This window comes from Zosterops lateralis (genome assembly GCF_965231275.1).
Source record: "Zosterops lateralis genome assembly, chromosome: 10".
NCBI lineage: Eukaryota > Metazoa > Chordata > Aves > Passeriformes > Zosteropidae > Zosterops > Zosterops lateralis.
The window spans coordinates 19,582,103-19,601,332 of NC_139770.1; the positions used below are offsets into that span (position 1 = coordinate 19,582,103).

A 19,230-nucleotide genomic window follows, 5' to 3' on the forward strand; every position below is an offset into this window, starting at 1 on the left:
TCCACGATGCAACTCAGTTCCTAAACCCTACTGAAATAGCACTGGCTGGCCTGCAAGGAAGAAAACAGCGTTGGAGCCAGCATACCCCAAGGACATGGGTAAAGCAGAGATCACGGCAATATCTTTTGCAATACTAAGAGCTATATTGGGAAAGAAAGATAAGCTTCTGGGAATACAGAGGCCTGAAACACAAGCAGGAGACTGGAGAGCTGTACACATGAAGACAGAAGTTGTTCAGACCTGTATCAACTCAACAACCTTGGAGAGAAGAGTTAGCTGTACTTCTGTGAACTATAGGAGTAAGAAAGGGGAACTGAATGTAGTAATTTTTTTCCTAAGAGAAAAGAACATAGCTGGTCACCTCTTTCTGGATAACAGAGGTGCTAGTGAGGAGAAGGGAAATTTACCATGTAGCCATTGAGCCAATATCCCCTACTGCATTTTGGTATTTACTAGAGTCTTTAATTTATTTTCCAGGCTTATCCTTGCAAAGTATCCTGTTCAAGGAGGCTGATGTTTACCTGCAATTCCTCTCCAAGGCACGAGGGAAGCTGCTGCACTGAGATGCAATACTCCACCTCTGGCAGGACTGGGCAGACGGGGAAAGATGAGCACACTGGAAACACTAAGAGACGGGGGAGTTAAACTGGAGGAAGCCATTACTCATCATTTACAAGTTACACAGCTGTAATGATTTCCAAAGCAGACACTGTTTCCAGCACACCAGAAGAGTCAAAAGAAATAACAGTTGTCAACAAGTGAATTTATGGTGGATTTAATGCCTGGAAGGAGCCCAAGTGGCAGTAAGGAAAAGGTGCTGGTAGACACCAGGGAAAGGGTACTTGTTCCTTCTACTTCTGTCCTTCAAGGCAGCTCACATGGACTTGGACCAGGATGAGCCATGGCATGTTTATTTAATCTTCTCCAAGAAAAGTGAGTAAAAAGCATAACATTTCCATTGGCCTCAGCTTCTGTAAAAACCTGTTCTGAACATGATCAGAAGCAAGCTGAAATGACAGCATATCTTTAAAACAAACTAACAGAAATGAGGTACTATGCTGAACTCGATCCCTTGGTCCCTGTCAGAGAGCTCTACACTCTGTGCAGCAGGTAGCTTGGTTTCAGATAAGTCCCAAAAGAACTATCCAACCCATTCAGGGAGAGCCTGGAGATAAAAACACACTCAAAAAACCCAGAGTCAAATACAAAACTCAACTAAAATTCTACTTTTCAAGGCAAGCACAAAAATCCAGGACTGGTTGTTCTCTACTCAACATCAGACCTGGACTCACAGTGTTTTCCAAATGTATAAAGTCAACCAAGCATTATGCCAAAACAAACTCCTTGTCTCACTTAAACGGAAATAAGACATTTCCATTGGGATATTGCATAGAGGGGTCCCAGAAGTAGTCACATTCCAGTTGTATAGGGCTAAGAAATAGAAGACCCAGTTTGATTCTAGAATTATTGCTACACAGTGCACTCCTGCGTGGAAGTTTTGCTCCCTCCTAAGCAGTATGACTGTGCTTGTTTCTGCCAAAGCCCAGCATCAGAGCACTCCATCTCCAGCCTGCTTATACCCTTAGACTAGACCCTACACTAAATCTAGGCTATGGAATTTCTTAACAAGCCAGGCAACACACATTTATTTAGTCTACTAAATCACCCTCAATGTAAAGTGAGAAAGATGTTATCACCAAAAACTCTCAAACAATAAACCTTAAACAAACTAAACCGTTCAGAATTGAAAACTGAAAAGACACAAAACTGGAATTACTTTAATACAGTAGCCAATTCAACTAAACTTTTTAACCACAGTAGAAACAGAAAGTTTCTTATGTGGTAAAAACTTGATACCACATTTACAAGGGGATTTTCCATCTCCCCAGTACATGCTTTCCTAAACAATCAATCAGGGTCTGCTTTCAAACTGTTGTGGCTCAGCTTGGCAGTCGCTCCTGTGCCTTAAAGGGGAGGTTTTCTTAGCAGGAGAGAGGAATTACATGAAGCAACAGTACTTTTCTTAAAATATATTTGGTGGAGGAATACACAAACTCCATTCCTGCTTGAACCTATAAAATGTTGTATTTACCTTTTTAGATCCTAGCAATATTCACAGTTAGGAAAACAAAAGAGAAAAAAGGAAAAAAAATGAAAAAGAAAAAAGGAAAGCAAAAAAAAAAAAGGAAAGCAAAAAGGAAAACAAAAAAAAAAGGAAAAAGGAAAACAAAACAACAAAAAAGGAAAAATAAAAAAGAAAAAAGGAAAAGGAAAATAAAAAAAAATACCTTTTTTACTCTGTGTCTTCTGGAAGTCACGTCAAAAGGAAAAAAAAAACAGAACCAAAAAGCAGTCCTATTGGATTAGACAAAAGGGAGGCTCACCACACTCCTACCAACTGCAAAATTATTTGTTGGCAGCAATGTCAGCTGTCTTGGAGCCCCAGAAAAAACTACCAGGTAGCATATAAACACAAGCTTACATTTAAATAGCAAACCTGATTTGCATGTAAGGTGTGGTTCCTTGTGAGCCAGACAAACAATAGGGAAAGACCTTTACATTACCATAGTAATTAAGCAGCATATTTCTACCTGCATGGATTGGAGCACTGTGGCACAGCTGTTGATTCTATACAGTTCAGCATGCTGTCTCATTTCTTGGTGCTCTACTCCCCTGGTGCTGAGGAAGGCAAAGTTCCTCTGATTGCAGCATGTGGACTCCCAGGGCTTTCTCTCAGAGTATTGAGCTCTGGAAAGGTTTGCCTAAAGGACCCAAAAACTGTTATAACCAACAGGTGATGGTGCTGTGATAATCTAACATTCTTGCTTCACACATCTCCAATCCATCAAGATGCTCTTTCTGGATAAGAAATGGGTTAACACAGGACTGCCAGGCAGGAATGACATGCTGATGCATTCAGGTGCAGCTCCCAGAGCCTCTGTGGAAGTGTTCCGAGGCCAAACTAGCCAAGCAGCTACAGGCAAGGAGCTACTGGGGGGAACCAAGCAGGGAAACAGGGAGGAGAGTACAAGCCTAAGGTCACACCTGAGGAAGGGACAGCAGCACCCCTTCTGCCAGCTGTGCCCTGGCTGGCTGAGAGGCAGCACCTACAGCTGCTGCAAGTACCCAAGCAAATAATTTCACAACTACATTGTGCTACTGCTCTCAGAGATGACAGCAGTATGCCATTTCCTATCCCATTTCTTGCTGCATCCCTTGCTTTCCCCTCTTTTCTACTGAGTTTCCATTGCTGCTATTAACTTCTTGTCTTTGAAGTGATCTGAAAGAGTAACAATCCTGTGAACAGATCTTGCTAGTCATGCAAAAAGAGTAAGAAAAGTTTCCTCATTTGATGGCCGTTGTGGTTGATCTGTGCAAGCCGAATAGGAAGCTGCAAAGATGCGGATTTACAACAAATCAGCTGAGCAATCAAATTAAAGTAATGCTTCTATATTACTTTGTTTCTCTTGAGCAACCCTATATCCTTTCCTGTGCCAGCAGGAATGCTCATCTTACCTTGGCAAGCCATCAGAGGATATCAGACTGGGAGAAAACTAATCCAGAAAAAAAAAAAAAAAAAAAAAAAAAAAAAAAAAAAAAAAAAAAAAAAAAAAGTGAACAGTTTCTGCTGGGTCATTGTCCTGGACTGCGTCAGCAAGAGTCCATCAAGCAGCAGTTGGAGCAGGAGCATGAAGCTGCTGACAGGAGGAGCAGACTCACCACCCAGACAAGCTCCCAGCCATTGCATCTGCATCATAAAACCACACCTCTTGTTTACGAACTTTGCCTGACTGGGCAAGTAAAGTACAGCCTTAATTGGGGCACAAAAGAGAAGACCAAAGGCATTTGTATCTCACTGCATTACCTGGAATCAAACAACACTGTGAGGGAAAGTTCCTCCAGAGACAATGTCATTGATATCCATCAGATACTAACATTTAACAGTGGCTCCTGGGGAAAATCCAGAATCAAGTAAAGCAGAAGCAATTATTGGTGGAAAAAAGACACTGAAGAGGCTGCTAAGGTGCAGTCTGCCAGGAAGCAGGACATGAATTATTGCTTTATGGATTTCTTCACCTTTTTTCTTCTCCCTGGCTAGCAGCGGTATTATTCTATTCAGGTGATTTTCTGAGTCACACACTTGGCTTCTGCAGCCAGACAATGCATAAATACTCATTTGTTTCATAGAAATCACCTTTCCCATCTGCAGCTTAAAACTACCTGTCCATCTCTTCCGAGTGCAAGTCCGAAGTGTAGCTTGGTATGGCGGCAGTGGTTCCACGGGCTATGGTGGCAGCATGCATATGGCAGCTCTGCCTCTGGCCACCTCCCACCTTCCCTTATCATCTCTTCCTCTCTAAGTAAAATTCCACACATTCCCCTGCAGCCAGTTGGGGCGCCCTGCCTTTGACCCACTCCCCAGGGCCAGTCAGTATAAGACATGTCTATGCAGAAGCCAGCAGACTAGAAAGGCTAAATCTGCTCCTAAAATGAAGGATGTACTGCTTAGTCACATAGTCATAATCTCATAGTCATCTCTGCTATGAGATTAAAATGAGTGAATCCCAGTGCCTGTGCAGGACAGTCCCACAATCAACATGTGAGTACCCTGTACTGCTTCCCTGCAGCCACCAACACCATTGCCAGCATCCAGGCTCCAGCACTGCTCTTCAGCCTCTAGCCCACAGCACAGACCTCTATTTGCAAAACCCCTCCTTTCTGATAAAAGAAAAAGTGCTTTTCCCAAACAACATGCTGTGTTCTGAAACTATTTTACAAAACTGTTCCTTTTTAACTATCAAAAATGAATGTCCCACTGTAGACAAGTACAGCCCGATCCTCCCTCTTTCAGTGTATATCAAAATCAGTGTCACCACTGAAGTTTAAAACAGGTTAGGTCTGAGGAGGATCAAAATCTTCACTTCTATTGTTCCACACTCACTTCATTGCCCTTATATCTGATTGTTGTAATGAAAACGTTTTTTTAAAGGTTAAAAAATGCAAATAGGGTGTGTGGGTGCATTAATAAGAGGATATAAAAATAATGCAGAAGATAATATAATGACAGAATCCTGAACAATGGAGCATTTGAATTTGGAGGACCGTGTTCAGTTTTGGGTGTCACCTCTCAGGAAAGCTATGGCAATAGCTGCAAATGGAGGCTGAGGAAAAGAATTCAGAAGCTAATGCTCATGAGAGAATGTGAAAAGAAATTAGCAGGAAAACAAGAGATGGCACATCCAGTGAGTGACATGCAGTCCATTAAACATAGTCAATGTATATTTCCCTTGCAAAATGCTCAAACCTGATTCCATTGATTCCCAACATCATTAGAAAGGCAAGGCTGGCTCAGGTAATTCAGTGGTTTTGCTATGCTGTACAGTGTAGCTGCTGCTGTCAGGCAGCTGTAGTTCAAATCAAGAGGTCTGTGGGGTCAGATCATGTGAAGCAGCAATTACACAGTACTGCAATTTTAAGTTTAAACATGATGTGCTGCTCTTCAGGCATTGAGGAATGTGGAATCATTGAGGAAGAAGACAAATCCTATAGACAGGGGCTTTGACTATAAGTCTTTTCTGCCAAGGAAGGAAAAAAAAGACAAGCAAGAAAAAGCCAAAATAATAATAATTATGAATGTAACAAGCAAATGCTAATGGCAGACGTCTTTGGGAAACAGGGTCCACTGGATGAGAAAACATCCACTGTTTTTTTAAATGCCAATTCTAGTTAGGGAAAAGAGCCTCTGAGCACATTTGAGACCAGCACCTCACCATCCTTATCAACTGTAGGTGCAACAGGCGTGGGGAGCAGGTACTCTTTGTGTTTGTACTCTTTCACACTCCTTTGACTCCACTTACATTACTTTTGATTTCCATCAGGAGGAGTAAGCACAGAATCCTGCTGCTGGTGCCTCTCTCACAGTAAATACAATTTATTTCCTCACTTTGTGAAAAAAATTGGACAAAATCAAAAAAATATTCCCTTAACTCAAAGGGCAACAGCATTACCCCATAGCAGACCTGTAAGCCTTCTGGCACTCCATGGTGAGTCATGGGTTTGTCACAGGGAAGCTTCATCAGCCTGTGAGAGACAACACCCAATAAACAGCCTGCCTATTATACACATTACACCATTTCTCCATTTACTTTGCCCATTTGGAACAAAAAAGAAAATACACTTTATTTTTGTTAACAAAACGAATGGCACAATCTATGGGAAGTACAGGAAGAGAGGTGGTGAGGTTTGAATACAAAAAGAGGATTGTAGAAGCAGGATTTATTTGGCCCTCAAAAAAACACTGAGAAGGAGTCACTGCAGCAATTTAATGACTGGAAAATGCCACAAAACCGTAGTTCCTTGGTTCATGTATGCTGCAGTGCTTGGACACCCAGATAAGCGAATCTGAAGCACAAGGCTAGCTAAATTTACCCTGGGCAACTCTTGCAACAGAGAGGAGCCCAAATTCCAGTGCATCCCTCATTCCTGAGTCCTGCCAACTCTCAGACCAGGAGTGCACAGGCCTGATGGTGACCTTGATTAATCATTACAGGATTAATTGCTGGCAGCCCAGTCCAGGCCTTCAGCTGTAAAAAGGGACATTGACACTGGTGACCATGATTCTATGATGTCTGAGAGCAGATTAACCCAAGCTTAACTCAGTGGACATCTTCTACGGAGTAGTCTGGGCATAAATCTGCATTTTAAAAAGAGTAATACTGTGCCCAATTAAAATATTTTGAAATTAACAAAACAATTGGCAAGTTCAGTGAACTTCAAAAAGAAAATATAACCCAAAGGAAAGATTAGTATCAAATTCAGCAGGCTATGTGATGCTTTTTCTAAGAGTCAATCTAAATATAGTCTTAAAAATACAAAGCGAGTTTTCTGAGGATGAGGGGAAAATTCTCTCCTAGGTATAGCACTGATCTAAGCAATCGTTATTATTTGTCTTCCTTTGAAGCACTCAGCCTAAGCTGGCCCCAGAAGAGGGACATTCAAATCATAGCAAGAAAGCAGCCTGGTAATAAGAAATTATTTCAAGAGGGAAAATTATCACAGGCATTCGATCTGATCCAAAAAGCCTTAAAATAAAACCTGGCTGGCTCTGCTACATCCACCCCAGTGCCCAGGTATGTGAACACACATGAAATTAAGAAATGGCAATCTAAAAATAGTCATAAACATGTAGGTCTTTTCATTTCAAATGGCTGTAAATAATGTAAAGCAAGAGCAGTTTCTCAGCCAGTGGGCCTTAAAAATGGAAGTGAATACTATTTACTGTTTCCACTTGAGTGTGCAGATTTGGACCGAAGTTTCGCCCAGTTGTTAAAGATTTATACGGGAGGTTTAACAATCCCCTGTCATTAAGCCTTGGCACAAGCAGTGCAAAGGACGTTCAGGGCATATTTGTACTAACTTATCTGGGTAAAGAGAAAGCTGTTCCTTTAAACTGTGTTTGCTGTGACTCTGGAAACTAAGCAAACAAAATCAAAGGGACACTTTACTCTCAAGCAGAACTGACAGGAAGGTACAAGGACTGAAGGACAGCAAACTTCTGTAGGACATACCTGCCTCTGGATTTACAACTGAATTGCAAATCCCAAACGATTTGGGGGAGTTTAATTCAGATTTTCTGGACATACCTCATCCTGATGGCAAATGAGAGACTGGCTCAGCCTCTGAGTGTCAGGTGAGTAAAATCCTATTCTGGGGGAATGCTGGAAGAGGAACTGCCTGAGGAAGAAACCTTGGGCCACAAACAAAGGCACAAATCCAGGGCCTAAGAACTGACTTTGCTCTACAAGCAAAGTCACACTGAAGGAGTCCTGTGCAAGCCAGAGAGAGCACAGTTGTGACACTGTTGAAATACTGGCTGACAGGGAGGAGAGACACCACTGGCACAACCTGGTAGGCATAAACCCCACCACCCACAGGGAGGAAGCCTAGTCAGAGGGGAGACCCAGACTGCACAGAATGGCATTAATGTGACCAACTGAACAGCAAACGTTCCAAAATCAACCAAGCTGTGTGTCTTTTTCCAGGGGCAGCACAAGTAGTGAGTTTTCCTGTCAAACGTTTATGTGTGATCTTGCTTTAAAAAAATATTTAAATAAAGACAGGAAATATGAAAAACAGCCTGTTTTCCTCTTAACTCCAGGCTGATCCTTCCCCTCTGCCTATTTTTCCTTTCACTCTCAGGAGGCCAATTGCTGTGAATCCAGTGTAGCTGTGAACTCTGTCCCAGCAATTATGTATATTTTTAAATGCACAAAGTAAACAAGGACTCAAATTTCATAAGAACAAGCTGGCTTTTCTGATCTTAAACTCTCAACAGTTTCAACCGTTATAATGGAGCTGTCACTTCCAGACCTAGTTGAAAGTAGGAAATTGCACTAAAATAATGAAAACTATTTAGAAGATTTTGCTGAACCTACGAGAATTGCTAATTGGCTGGCATCCATTTTAAGAGACAGACAGGAATTTTATTCAGGGCTGATTTTCTACTGATTCAAATTGGGGCTGTTAACTCGAATTTACTTTAAGAAAAACTGTAAATACAGGAGTATATGTGAAACACCACAGTAACTGCCAGACAAGAATCACCCATAGAACCCATTGTCCCACGCTGTTATATTTTGGCTAGGACATTTGTAAGACAATGTAAACTGCTTTAACAATATAATTACCCTCATCCGTCCCTGAGTATGTGGCCAGTGCCTGGGAATTTTATACAGGTTTTCCTTTTGAAAGTAGCTTGTTCTATGATTTCTATAGGCAATTATCATTTCCCCCCACCCCCCAGTAGTTATTGGAGGAAATAATTCATGTTTCCAAGCAGCACCCCATGGAAACTGCCCTGTCATGTCTAAAATAAGGAAAACTGACAAGACTCAGTAAAGCCTGAAACAATCTGGAAGTCTCATTTCCCTCTTGCCTTTCTCTTTCCTATGTGAAATCATCTTGGAAACAGATATCTGTGAAGAAACAGGTCAAGCAGGTTACTCAATCTGCAAAACTTGGACTTTGCTGTTCCAAAAGGGAGCAATTCCTAAAACAAGAACCCTTTTTAGGAGCAGTTGCAGTCAGCTCAAATAAACTTAAAAAGAACAACAGGGCCACTGAGAAACTGGAAATCTAGACAAGATGCTTGCTTTTCACTTGGGGACTGAAATGTAGAAAACATCAAATGAAAAATAAGCAAAACCAAGAGAATATTCAAATTGGTTCATTTTTTCCCCTAATTTCAGTATGTTCCAGAGTTCTTTTGAACACATCAGGTTATCTCATGCCATGTTCTTGCACTTACATGGAGCTTCTGCTCAAGTAACTCAGAAGAAAAAGGACTATAGAAAAATGCAGGAGTATTCACAAACTACAATATACTGCCCCCAGTCTAGAAATGGGGAACTAAGACTGACACGCTCAAGATTGCCCAGGGAAGTGTGGCAGAGCTAAGAAATTACATCTACTCTCCCAGAACCTGATCCCGTGCCACAGCCGTGAGATTCACTATCCTCATCCCAGCCTTCCTCTTTCTGTGCTTAAAAAACGGGAATGAAGAGGAGGGTAAAAACTACTGTTAGAAGGAAAGATCCAGAAGGGAAAGTTTTGCCAACCTTTCCCAGCGCTTGGTTAAAGTGAGCTACAGAATTGCAGCTGAGGACACCATGGCACTAATTTGACAAGAAGATGGACGTTCTCTGTGGATATACATGTGGCCAGAGCATGGCACATGTCCCTCATTTTCTACAGTGCCATGCTGGCTAGTGCTGCAGCTGGCAAATTAGATGCAAGTGGGGAAGACTTGGGGTTGATTACCTGAGCCCTGAGCTAGTCCCCCAGTACTGGGAGAGAAGAGGTTGCTCTGCCTTGGAGCTGTAGTCCAGCAAAAGCTTCTCATGCCGCCAGGGTCTAAAAACGGCCATTCTGAAGGGGAAGTTTGCATCTGCCAATGCCGTTTGCTAATGAGTTTCCAGAGTTGTGTATCAAGTGCTTTTCCTGAGTTACTAAAAACCCAGAGCAACAGGCTGTAAGAATAGAATCAGCTTATGTCATGTTTGAAATTAGCTGAAATTAGCTTGATGCAGTTGACAAGGATAGCATGGCATGGCAGCACTCCAAACCTGCCTGGCTTTTCAAACTAGCAGTAACCAGCCTAACAGGATTCTGATGTCTTAGTGACTTTTGACTCCCTTGCAGCTACACATTTGCAAACAGATTCACCTAACAGGCACTCCTTGGACCCTCCACCCAATAAATACCAAGAGAGGAAAAAGTGAGAACTCTACTATTTCTTGATCAACAAAATTAGCCTTCTCTTTCCCTGCTTCTGTATGGAAGCTTTCAAATGAAAAACCCTATGAATTCTTACCTCTCTGCAGTTCAACCAACCACCCATGCTCATTTCTTCCATAACAAGTGTTTAATACACAACCAGCAAATCTAGAAATAGAAGTGGGCATAATTATTTTTTTTCCCAAGAGCAGCACAGGTCTTGTCTGCCCAAGGGACACTTGGCCTGTCTGCTTACTAATGAGTCTGTCTTGAAAAGCTTCGATCAAGACATCTGTTAATCCTCCAAGTGTCCTAGCATTACTAAACCCCTCTGCTTTCATCAAGGCATTACACCCTGGATATTATTTCTTGTACTATGTTTTTGTCTAAATCATTTCATCAGAGACTAATACCTTAGTGTTTCAACTTTTTAAGTAAGTTCTACATTGCATACACATTCCACGGCTAGAAGGCTTCTCACAGCCCAAACAGAACAAATAAAAAGGAACAAGGACTCGCAACTCCCACGTGCAATACTGCAAAACAGAAGAGATCATCAGGCAAACTGCTGAGAGCCTTCCTGTGTACATCCTTGCAGAGTACATGGGTATCTCCTGATTTGAGGCTACATCCTGTGATTTGCCCCTAAGCCCTGAGATCTCCCAGCCTAGGAGACGCAGTGATTTGGTTTTTAATTATTCACTTACCTTCCAGAGATAAGCCCGGAAAACCTCATGAGTTTTCAACCACAGCTACTTAGTAACAATTTCACTAGTATCTTCTCAGCAGAAATAAGTAATGGGATGGCATCATTGGCAAGAACATTTCATAAACAGCAGGAAGAAGGAAAGGGGGCTTCCTCTAGAGGCAGGAGTTCTTGTTAGTAGGGAGGTATCAATGATGTCAGTGATGTCAGAACAAGGATGAGTTTTATACATTTTACTTCTCAGGACTCTCTCAAATTCTTCAAGCAAAGATGCATTTTCACCACTGTATGTGTAATGATTTAAGGAAAGGAATATAAATAAGGTCATATTTTTGGTTTATTAGTTTTATAATAAAAAGCAGAAGAGTTTTTAGATTTCCACTTGTGCTCTTCTGTATGATTTAAAAATTAGGTTGACTCGTTCTATACAGCTGCAAAGAATGTGTGTGTTTATGTATGTGTATATATGTATATATACACATATGTAGTATAGCTCCAGAGTAGGATTTCTTTAACACCTTAGCTATTGCCCATGGCTGCATCTACCACATGAGACCCAGGGGATGAAGCATGGAATTCATTGGGATAGGGCTGGACCACTCACTGAGTTGTATGGACTGAGCAGGGATGACAATTAGTAGTGGCATATAAAAAAACACATCTTTTTAGATGATTGTTCTTGAATCATAAGGAATCAATAAACAGTAATAAAGATAAACTATGCTGCAGAAAAAAAAAAGGAGTTTTTAGTGTTATTTACTAAGTATATATTGATATATATTAGTTAATTTACACAAAGTAGTGAAGAAGTAGTCCATGTTTCATGCAGAGGGGATTGTATGAAGCCATGTATCTATCCTCTTCTGTCATGTGTTATAACATTTGTAGAACACACTTATTTGGTGGTCCTGTGGACACATAGCTTACCTTTACGCATAGAACTACTCACAATGCTGGACTTAATTCCAGAAACATTTTTAGATCTAGTGAGAACATTCGAGTCACTTTTAGCCACTTTAAATGTACTGGTTTCTCCTTCCATCCTCATTCACTTGGTCTCAGGGTTTCTAAAGCACATGGTTTGGAAGATTTATTATATGGGTCCAATGTATTTATTTTTAGCCTCTGAAGTGTTTCTAAAACAGGTTCTCTGTAACATATGTGCAAGACAAAAAGGATTTTTTGTCACAAAAGTGTAATATATTCTGTCTTGGTTTTGCTTGCTATAAATAAGGTACCAGCACTAAATCATGGCAATAGAACCATTATGTTAGCTTCCTCAGCTGAAAGACTATCTCAGAATTGGAGTGGTTGTAGTTTGATTCTGTTAAGCCTGTTTATAGAATTCAATCTTATTTACAAAATAAGTGCAAAATGTTTAATTTCTGGAAACATATGGGGTCAAATTATTTGATATTCTTTCCGCCAGTATTCTCAATCTTATTGTATAATTTTCTCTGGCTTCTGCTGTGAACCTCTTTGGTCCATGTATTACTCTCTGGTCCATCTGTTCTCATGCTCCACCTGTTTGTCTCCACCTCTGTGCCTTAATCAAATAATACCTTGGTCTTGCACCCAAATAGTTGAAATTCCTTTGTCATGTACCTTGCTCTGGACAGAGACATGTGCTTAACTGTCTTCTGCCACCACCTAATAGAAAGCGCCAGGATTATAAACACTTCCAAGGATGGCAATCCCTACCAGGAACAATGAAAATATAAATATTTGTGTAGTTAGGCAGCTGAGGGCTGTGAGAGCTTTAGGGTAAGATGTTACCATGCCCATAGATTGTTCTGCTGGCAGTCAGTCCCCCTGGGGCAGGGGTGGCTCACAGGATATGTGAGAGCACCACACTCACACTGGCTCCAAGTCTGTGCCTTCACCTCAACCACTGATGAGGCTAAATGAATTCAGAATTCATAGCTGCATCTGCTGAGAGCTAAATCTGCCAGAGCCTAGGGCTGAGTCTGTGGGTGTTACTATTCCCCTGACTCAGACAGAAATATCTCCCGATGCAAATGCAGGCCTGAGCTTGTGCAGAGCCCCAGAGCCTCTGTCAGGGTGCTCTCACGTTGGCACTCCTTAAGGGTTTGGCACCCACATGAGCAAGAGCGTCTGCCGATGAGTAAGGCCTGCTGCTGGATTTTGGACTGTGCTGCATACCAGCAGAGCTGGGTTTGCCTCATTATCATGCAGAGTGAAAGAGTTTAGAGATGACATTCCACTCCAATTAAAACCAAGTAATATGGATGAAAGTTGCTGCCTAACACATGAGCAGGGATGTAATGGGCGACTGTTGCTGGTGGGAGACAGAGAGTTGGTTTTGGTTTGCACAAGACTTTAAGAAAAGCATTTTGAAATGAAACCATTAAGATGCAGCTAAATTGGCATTTGTGTATACATTCAGACAGTATTTAAAGAATAAATATTAAAGGAGCCATGTTATTTATAAGGGCTTGAAGTCAAAATTTTGTCTTAAAAGAGCTCTATCTGGTTCATCAAATATACATGAAAGGTGCATCCCTATATTCAGCATCCAAAACCTTCCAAATGAGTCATTAATAGGGCATTTACACTTAAAACAACTTCAACATATAAAAAGGAAGAAAAAATTATAATATTTTCTGCCTTTCTACAGCACAAACATGCTACAGCCAAGATAGCAATTTCTTCATTGAGGCCCAAAACAGAATGATGTGCAGGTAGACATCATTTAAAGGGACATCCAGCTATGGATGGATTTTAGCTGATGACAAAACTAACACAGCACTAGGTAACTCAGCATAGGAGTTCATTGCCCTGTGTGCTAAGAGCACCCACCTGCATATTTGAGTGGACAGTCAGACACATCGATACTGTTATCTTTATTCCTGGTGGTGGTAGGGACACATCATACAGTCAAACAAGGACAATTCTTCTGTGACTGCGTGTCCCTATATAGGCAAACCACTCAGTCTAGTTGTATTCATACCTGTTATTTTCTGCTTTGAAACATCCCTGAGTCACACAGCTGGAGATTTCAGTCTGTCTCTAGTTTTAATTAAGCAATCTTCATTACTCTCCCAGGCTGGGCAACAGCGTTGTATAATATCACCAAATTGAGCAGTTTTCATTTCAAAATCCTTGTGTTAACTTCCTTATTACAGTACTTAACACTTTTCAGTCAGCCCATACACCTCTCCACTTTAAAGAGGAATTAGGAATTTATTGAAGGACTGGATTCACCAGCAAGGAGAGCCACCAGTCTCCTGCTGCACCCCTTCCATCGCAGGGAAGGCTGAGAATAGGGAGCCAAAATAAGTCCCACACAAATGATTGCCTTGTGGCAGTGGAAGAGGGTGTAGAAAAAGTCCTCCCAGAGGCACAGGCTGTCAGATCAGGATCAGCACCAGGCACACCAAAATAGCCCATTATCCAGGACAGCAAAGTACTAGGGAGGCATGGAATCCATGATCCAGCTGCCTGCTCTATGTGCTGGAGCTCTGGAAAACTGCCACTGAGAGAGGGGCCAGGGCATGTGGAGCCGCAGGTTTGGCAGGGAAGAAGGTGGCTCTTTCCAGCAGCTCAAACACCACTTGCACCCCTCCTGTCTCAGCAACAGCTGAGGCAGCCAGTCTGGCTTTCCAAGGCTGCCAGACCCCAGCAGCTCCCTCTGCTACCAGTGCCCACCGCGGCTGCCACCAGTGACAGACCACACAGTCTGCCTCTGCCACGACTCATTTAGCTGTGCCTGCCTGGCACGTCGTGGGATGAGGGAGAGATGCTCAACTGGTGCCAGAATGTACCTCCTGCTCCAGACTTCCACACCAAACTGCCCACAATAAATTCATTTGAAATACCTGCAGATCTGCACAGCTGCAATCTCAGCTTTCAGTCTGCACTTCTGCTACTAAAAGCATCCTTATCTTTGATTAGCCCTAGCTGGCTAACAGAAGTTACACCTAATACACCTTTGGTACATCTGATACCTTCATATCCCATTAAGTCCACTCTCTTTATATGGTAGTCACATCCACTGCCAGTCTATGCCTTGAAAATACCTCCAGTCCCACCCTCCCAGAGGCAGCAGTGCTCCCTGTTATCTACACACATCCTGGACATCCTGTCCTGTTTTCCTGGACATCCATTTGTCCAGGTCCACACTGTTCTAGGAACCTCAGTCCCTTTTAAAGCTTATATTAGATCTTACCCAACATCCCTGAGTTCAGCTGTTCTTGTGCATATTCATGGCATTTGCTGGTAAATGCCAGTTTTTTACATAAGCAAGTAAAATTTATATACAGTCAAATTCCTGGAGGCTGGATTATGTGTGAGTCAAAACGCATTTTTCCAGTGTTGCTGTATGTGCATCACTTGCTGGCTTCACTGTTGTCATCTTTCCCTTTTTCCTACAGATTGCTTTGGTCTCCAGGAGCTCCAGGGAAGTGTTTGCCTGCAAAGCACATTCAGGTGGGTGGTGACTCAAGCCATGTGATTTCAACGCAGCATGTGAATATACTTGGGAAGGGGTACTCCTGACAAAAGACCTGGCACTCACCTACCTTGGACTATCAGAGATGAATACCTTCTTCAAAAATTCTCTACAAACACTCAGACGGGGTACTTAAGGTCCACACATGCTTGAGCCATTCTCTGTCACTGAAGTTTGACTGCTCCCAGAAAAATGTAATACTAAATTTGAATGCACCCTTTAAACATATCCCTAGTTTTTTAATACACCTAAACAACTGGAAAAGTCAGGAGTATTTGACTGACGTATCGGTAAATGGTTTCTCAATACTTTCTTAGAGTATCAATTTTGAAATCAGAAGTATTGACTTCAGAAATGCATTCTGTTATTGAATTCTTAATTGAAGAAAGTAAAGAACAGTATATATTGTTTATAACCACCACACTGAACAAGTGCCCCCTCTGCCTCTCCTGGAAAACATGAAGGTCTTTCATCCATTGCTATCTTCACTTCTGGTCAAAGATCTTATTTGTTAGGGGCTGTTTGATAACCTGGAAACAAGTTAATTTTTCAGGACAGGCACCCTTCACTCCTCTCATGAACAAAAGAAGGAGTATCTGGCAAAGATAAGCACACAAGTTTGCCAGGGGCACTGAACATATAGATAAGTCTTTGGGTAACCCAGCTCAGTGTCACCTGGCCATGCAGGAGGCTCCTTCTCTGCCAAGGATCTTTGTAAAAGCCCAACAACATCCATGTACTCTCATATTCACCAAGTAGGTGAAAGGTGAAAACAGCCTTCCCACGTGTGCATCTCTTTGCCTAATGATCTCTTTGGATATTAACATGGTTTTGAAACTACTCCTGACTGGTGAGCAGCTCCTGTGAAAACGTTATCTACTTTTTCAATAAAACACCAGCAGCAATTTACAAAACGTTGCAAGCTATGTCAGCTTTGCAAAGGTCATGAGAGAGACAGGCCTCAGTCTGAGTCACATAGACAAGGGGTGGCCACTTGGAGCACAGAGGAACTTAGATGTAGAGGAGGAGCTTGTTACAAGTTCATCTCTTTGAGTGCCAAGGCATAAAATAATCTATAGAAGAGAAATAAATAAAAATTTAGCAATTGTTAGAGTTTGGGGTTAAGTAGGATTATAGCTGTAATATTAATTGTAGTCCTATTAGAATTTCCGTCACAGTTGCAAGGATCAAGCATTTGGGGCTCTAGTCTCAGGACAGAAAGAAAGGCACAGAAAAAGAATTAGCCTCTTCTTTCTTTTCAAACTGTTTCCAACAGCAGCTCTTTTTATTCCGTTGCTCCACACACCCACAGAAGAAGAAACAGGCTTAGTGAATCTCTGCACCTCAGAGTAGTTTACAAACCAAACTTAACACCACCACCAACAAATAGGTCCTTCATACACTTCCATTAACACTGGAAATAGTCCCAGAGCAGCCACCACAGTTCCAAACAGTCCAAAAGGCAGAACTGAAGTCAGGATCCAAATTTAGAGCTGCATGCTGTGGTTCAGGTTATGAAAGAAGAAAGCAGACATTCTCCTCTGCAGAGCCAATAAGCTCATGCCCAGTCCATGATTTCAGGGAGTGACCTTCTCTTTATAAGGATAAATCACAGTGCCTTCAAAAATACTGAGAAGCAGAGGATTCACAGATGACGTCCCAGGGTCTGCTGGAGTGACCCTGGGGACAAGCATGGGAAATATGTGCGGAACACATGAGTTCACAGAGATTGCAAAGACCCATAAAGAAATTGAAACATCTACTTACAAGCTATCTTGTATCTTGGCTATACTGTAACATAACAAACCAGTGATACATGTGACATCTTTAAACAGCATCTAACTAATTCACAGCACAGTTTTATGCCCTTCTCTCAGCCTGCTGTCAATTTTATATTCACATCTCCTATACAGCATCTCTTTCTACTACTCATGACAGCCCCATCAGTCACAAAATCATGTTATATACTCAGAAAGACTTTGACAGCTGAAAGAATTCAGCAAAGGACCAGAGAATGCTTAAATAATCTGTTCACATTTTACCCAGTCCTAAAAAGGCTGAAAGATCAATGGACATTTTGCTGTTGTGATGTGCCTCCTAAAAATTCTCAGGAGTCCTGGCATAGTCCACATACTGACACGCAGAGCAAAGAATTTTTGTGAAGTCCCTGTGTTAATGAGGAGGTACACTGACACTTGAGGGGAACCCTGGGAAAGCAAATCAAGTCCCTGCACTACATAATCTTGTCTATTCTACCTCCATGCTCAACAGTTATGGATTTTTCTTCACTTACCTGCATGGCAGGAGTGAATGCTGTTGATAAGTACTAGAAGGCACCCAGCCCTATAAAAGGCATTAATTCTTCTATTACATGGAGAAGTACACATATAATAGACAGATTTATAGAGCTTTCTCTTCAGCTCTTACCTTCTATTCCATAACATTTTCACCCTCATAAAAAAGGACATGGCCACTATCTGTTATACACTCTAAATCAGTCAGTAATACCAAGCCAAAATACAACATTTTTCCAGTAATATCTGTCATATGTCATGCAATGACAACCATGAGCATATCAAAGCAATGTTCATAACATTAGAATAAGGCTTGTAAGGTGATGACCTCAGAATGATTTCTCATAAAAAGGCCTGTAAAGTTCCCGTTATCCTAAACAGATGATGGACTATGGCCTCTGAACTAACCAGAACTTTGTTCTCTCTTCTCCTGTTACGTTCTGTTTTGTCTGTCTTCAGCTCTAATTCAGATAAAGCTGATGGAGTTGTGGAGGTTACCTGTCTTCTGCTGCTCTGCTGCTGATCCACCATCTCAGTTGCCATAGAGACAAGCTCTGGAAGCCATGGACAAGGATGGGAGAGAAGCCACCCACAGGCTCTCCTCCACGGGTGGGCTCTGGCAGGGCCGTTCTCAGCAGGTACGGAGAGAGTCAGGTTCGCTCTCTGAAGGCGAGGAAGAGTCAGCAGGTGCTAACCCAGTGACCCACGAGGGGGACTTGCACACACATTACATTGCTATTCAAAGAAATTCCAGATACTACCGATCCATGAGGCTGCCAAACAAAGGGAAAAGAAAGACTTCGAGAGAAGCAATGCACACGCAGCATGCCACAGGTGAGTACTGACCCAAACAGCATTATGCTTCTTTTTCCAGTGAGATTAGGAACTAGAGGAGTCAATAGAAAGAAGAAGGACAAGAAGATAGAAAGCAGCTCAGCTGTCAGCACATAACAGAATACCCCTGCCCTACAGCACAGCAGGCAGAGGAGTGCCATCCCTCTTTTCTCAGCTTGGAAATGTAAAATGGTTGGATGTTTAAAGACACTTCATGACAGAGAATCTAAACGTATGTGGGACTCTGCACTGCCACCCCTCTGCTCTGTAAGAGAAAAATAACTTAGAGAAAGACATGAAGCTGACAATGAAGTAGATGCTTCTTTAGCATACAGAAATGACATATTCAAAAGTACAGAAAACAATCAGCAAAACCAGAGGAAATTGCAATGGTTCGTTATGAGGGAGGAATAAGACTTCTGTGAAAGTGCAGTCTGCTACTTTGCACTGAAGAGAGCTCTAAGAAACACTTAGGCTCCCTTTAAACAAGAAGGCTGAAATAACAGGAACACCATCCAGAACATACATGCAGGTGTGGCTTCAGTAGAAAAGGAATGAGTTGACTTTCTCTAAGTATGAACAGTACAGAGCATGACTGCAAGGCCAGGCTGGAACAAGACATTTTTCAGGTTCTAGAGCTGGAACCTTGC

General features: G+C 41.9%; 1 protein-coding gene across 1 annotated transcript in view; it reads left to right on the plus strand.

Moving 5' to 3' along the window:
* Positions 1-7,375: 7,375 nt before the first annotated feature.
* Positions 7,376-19,230, plus strand: part of NGEF (neuronal guanine nucleotide exchange factor) — a 48,640-nt gene continuing 36,785 nt past the window's right edge. The window contains 3 exon segments of the mRNA XM_083868582.1: positions 7,376-7,690; positions 15,376-15,430; positions 18,206-18,580. Coding sequence (XP_083724708.1) covers positions 18,310-18,580 — 271 coding nt within the window. The 5' untranslated portion in view covers positions 7,376-7,690; positions 15,376-15,430; positions 18,206-18,309.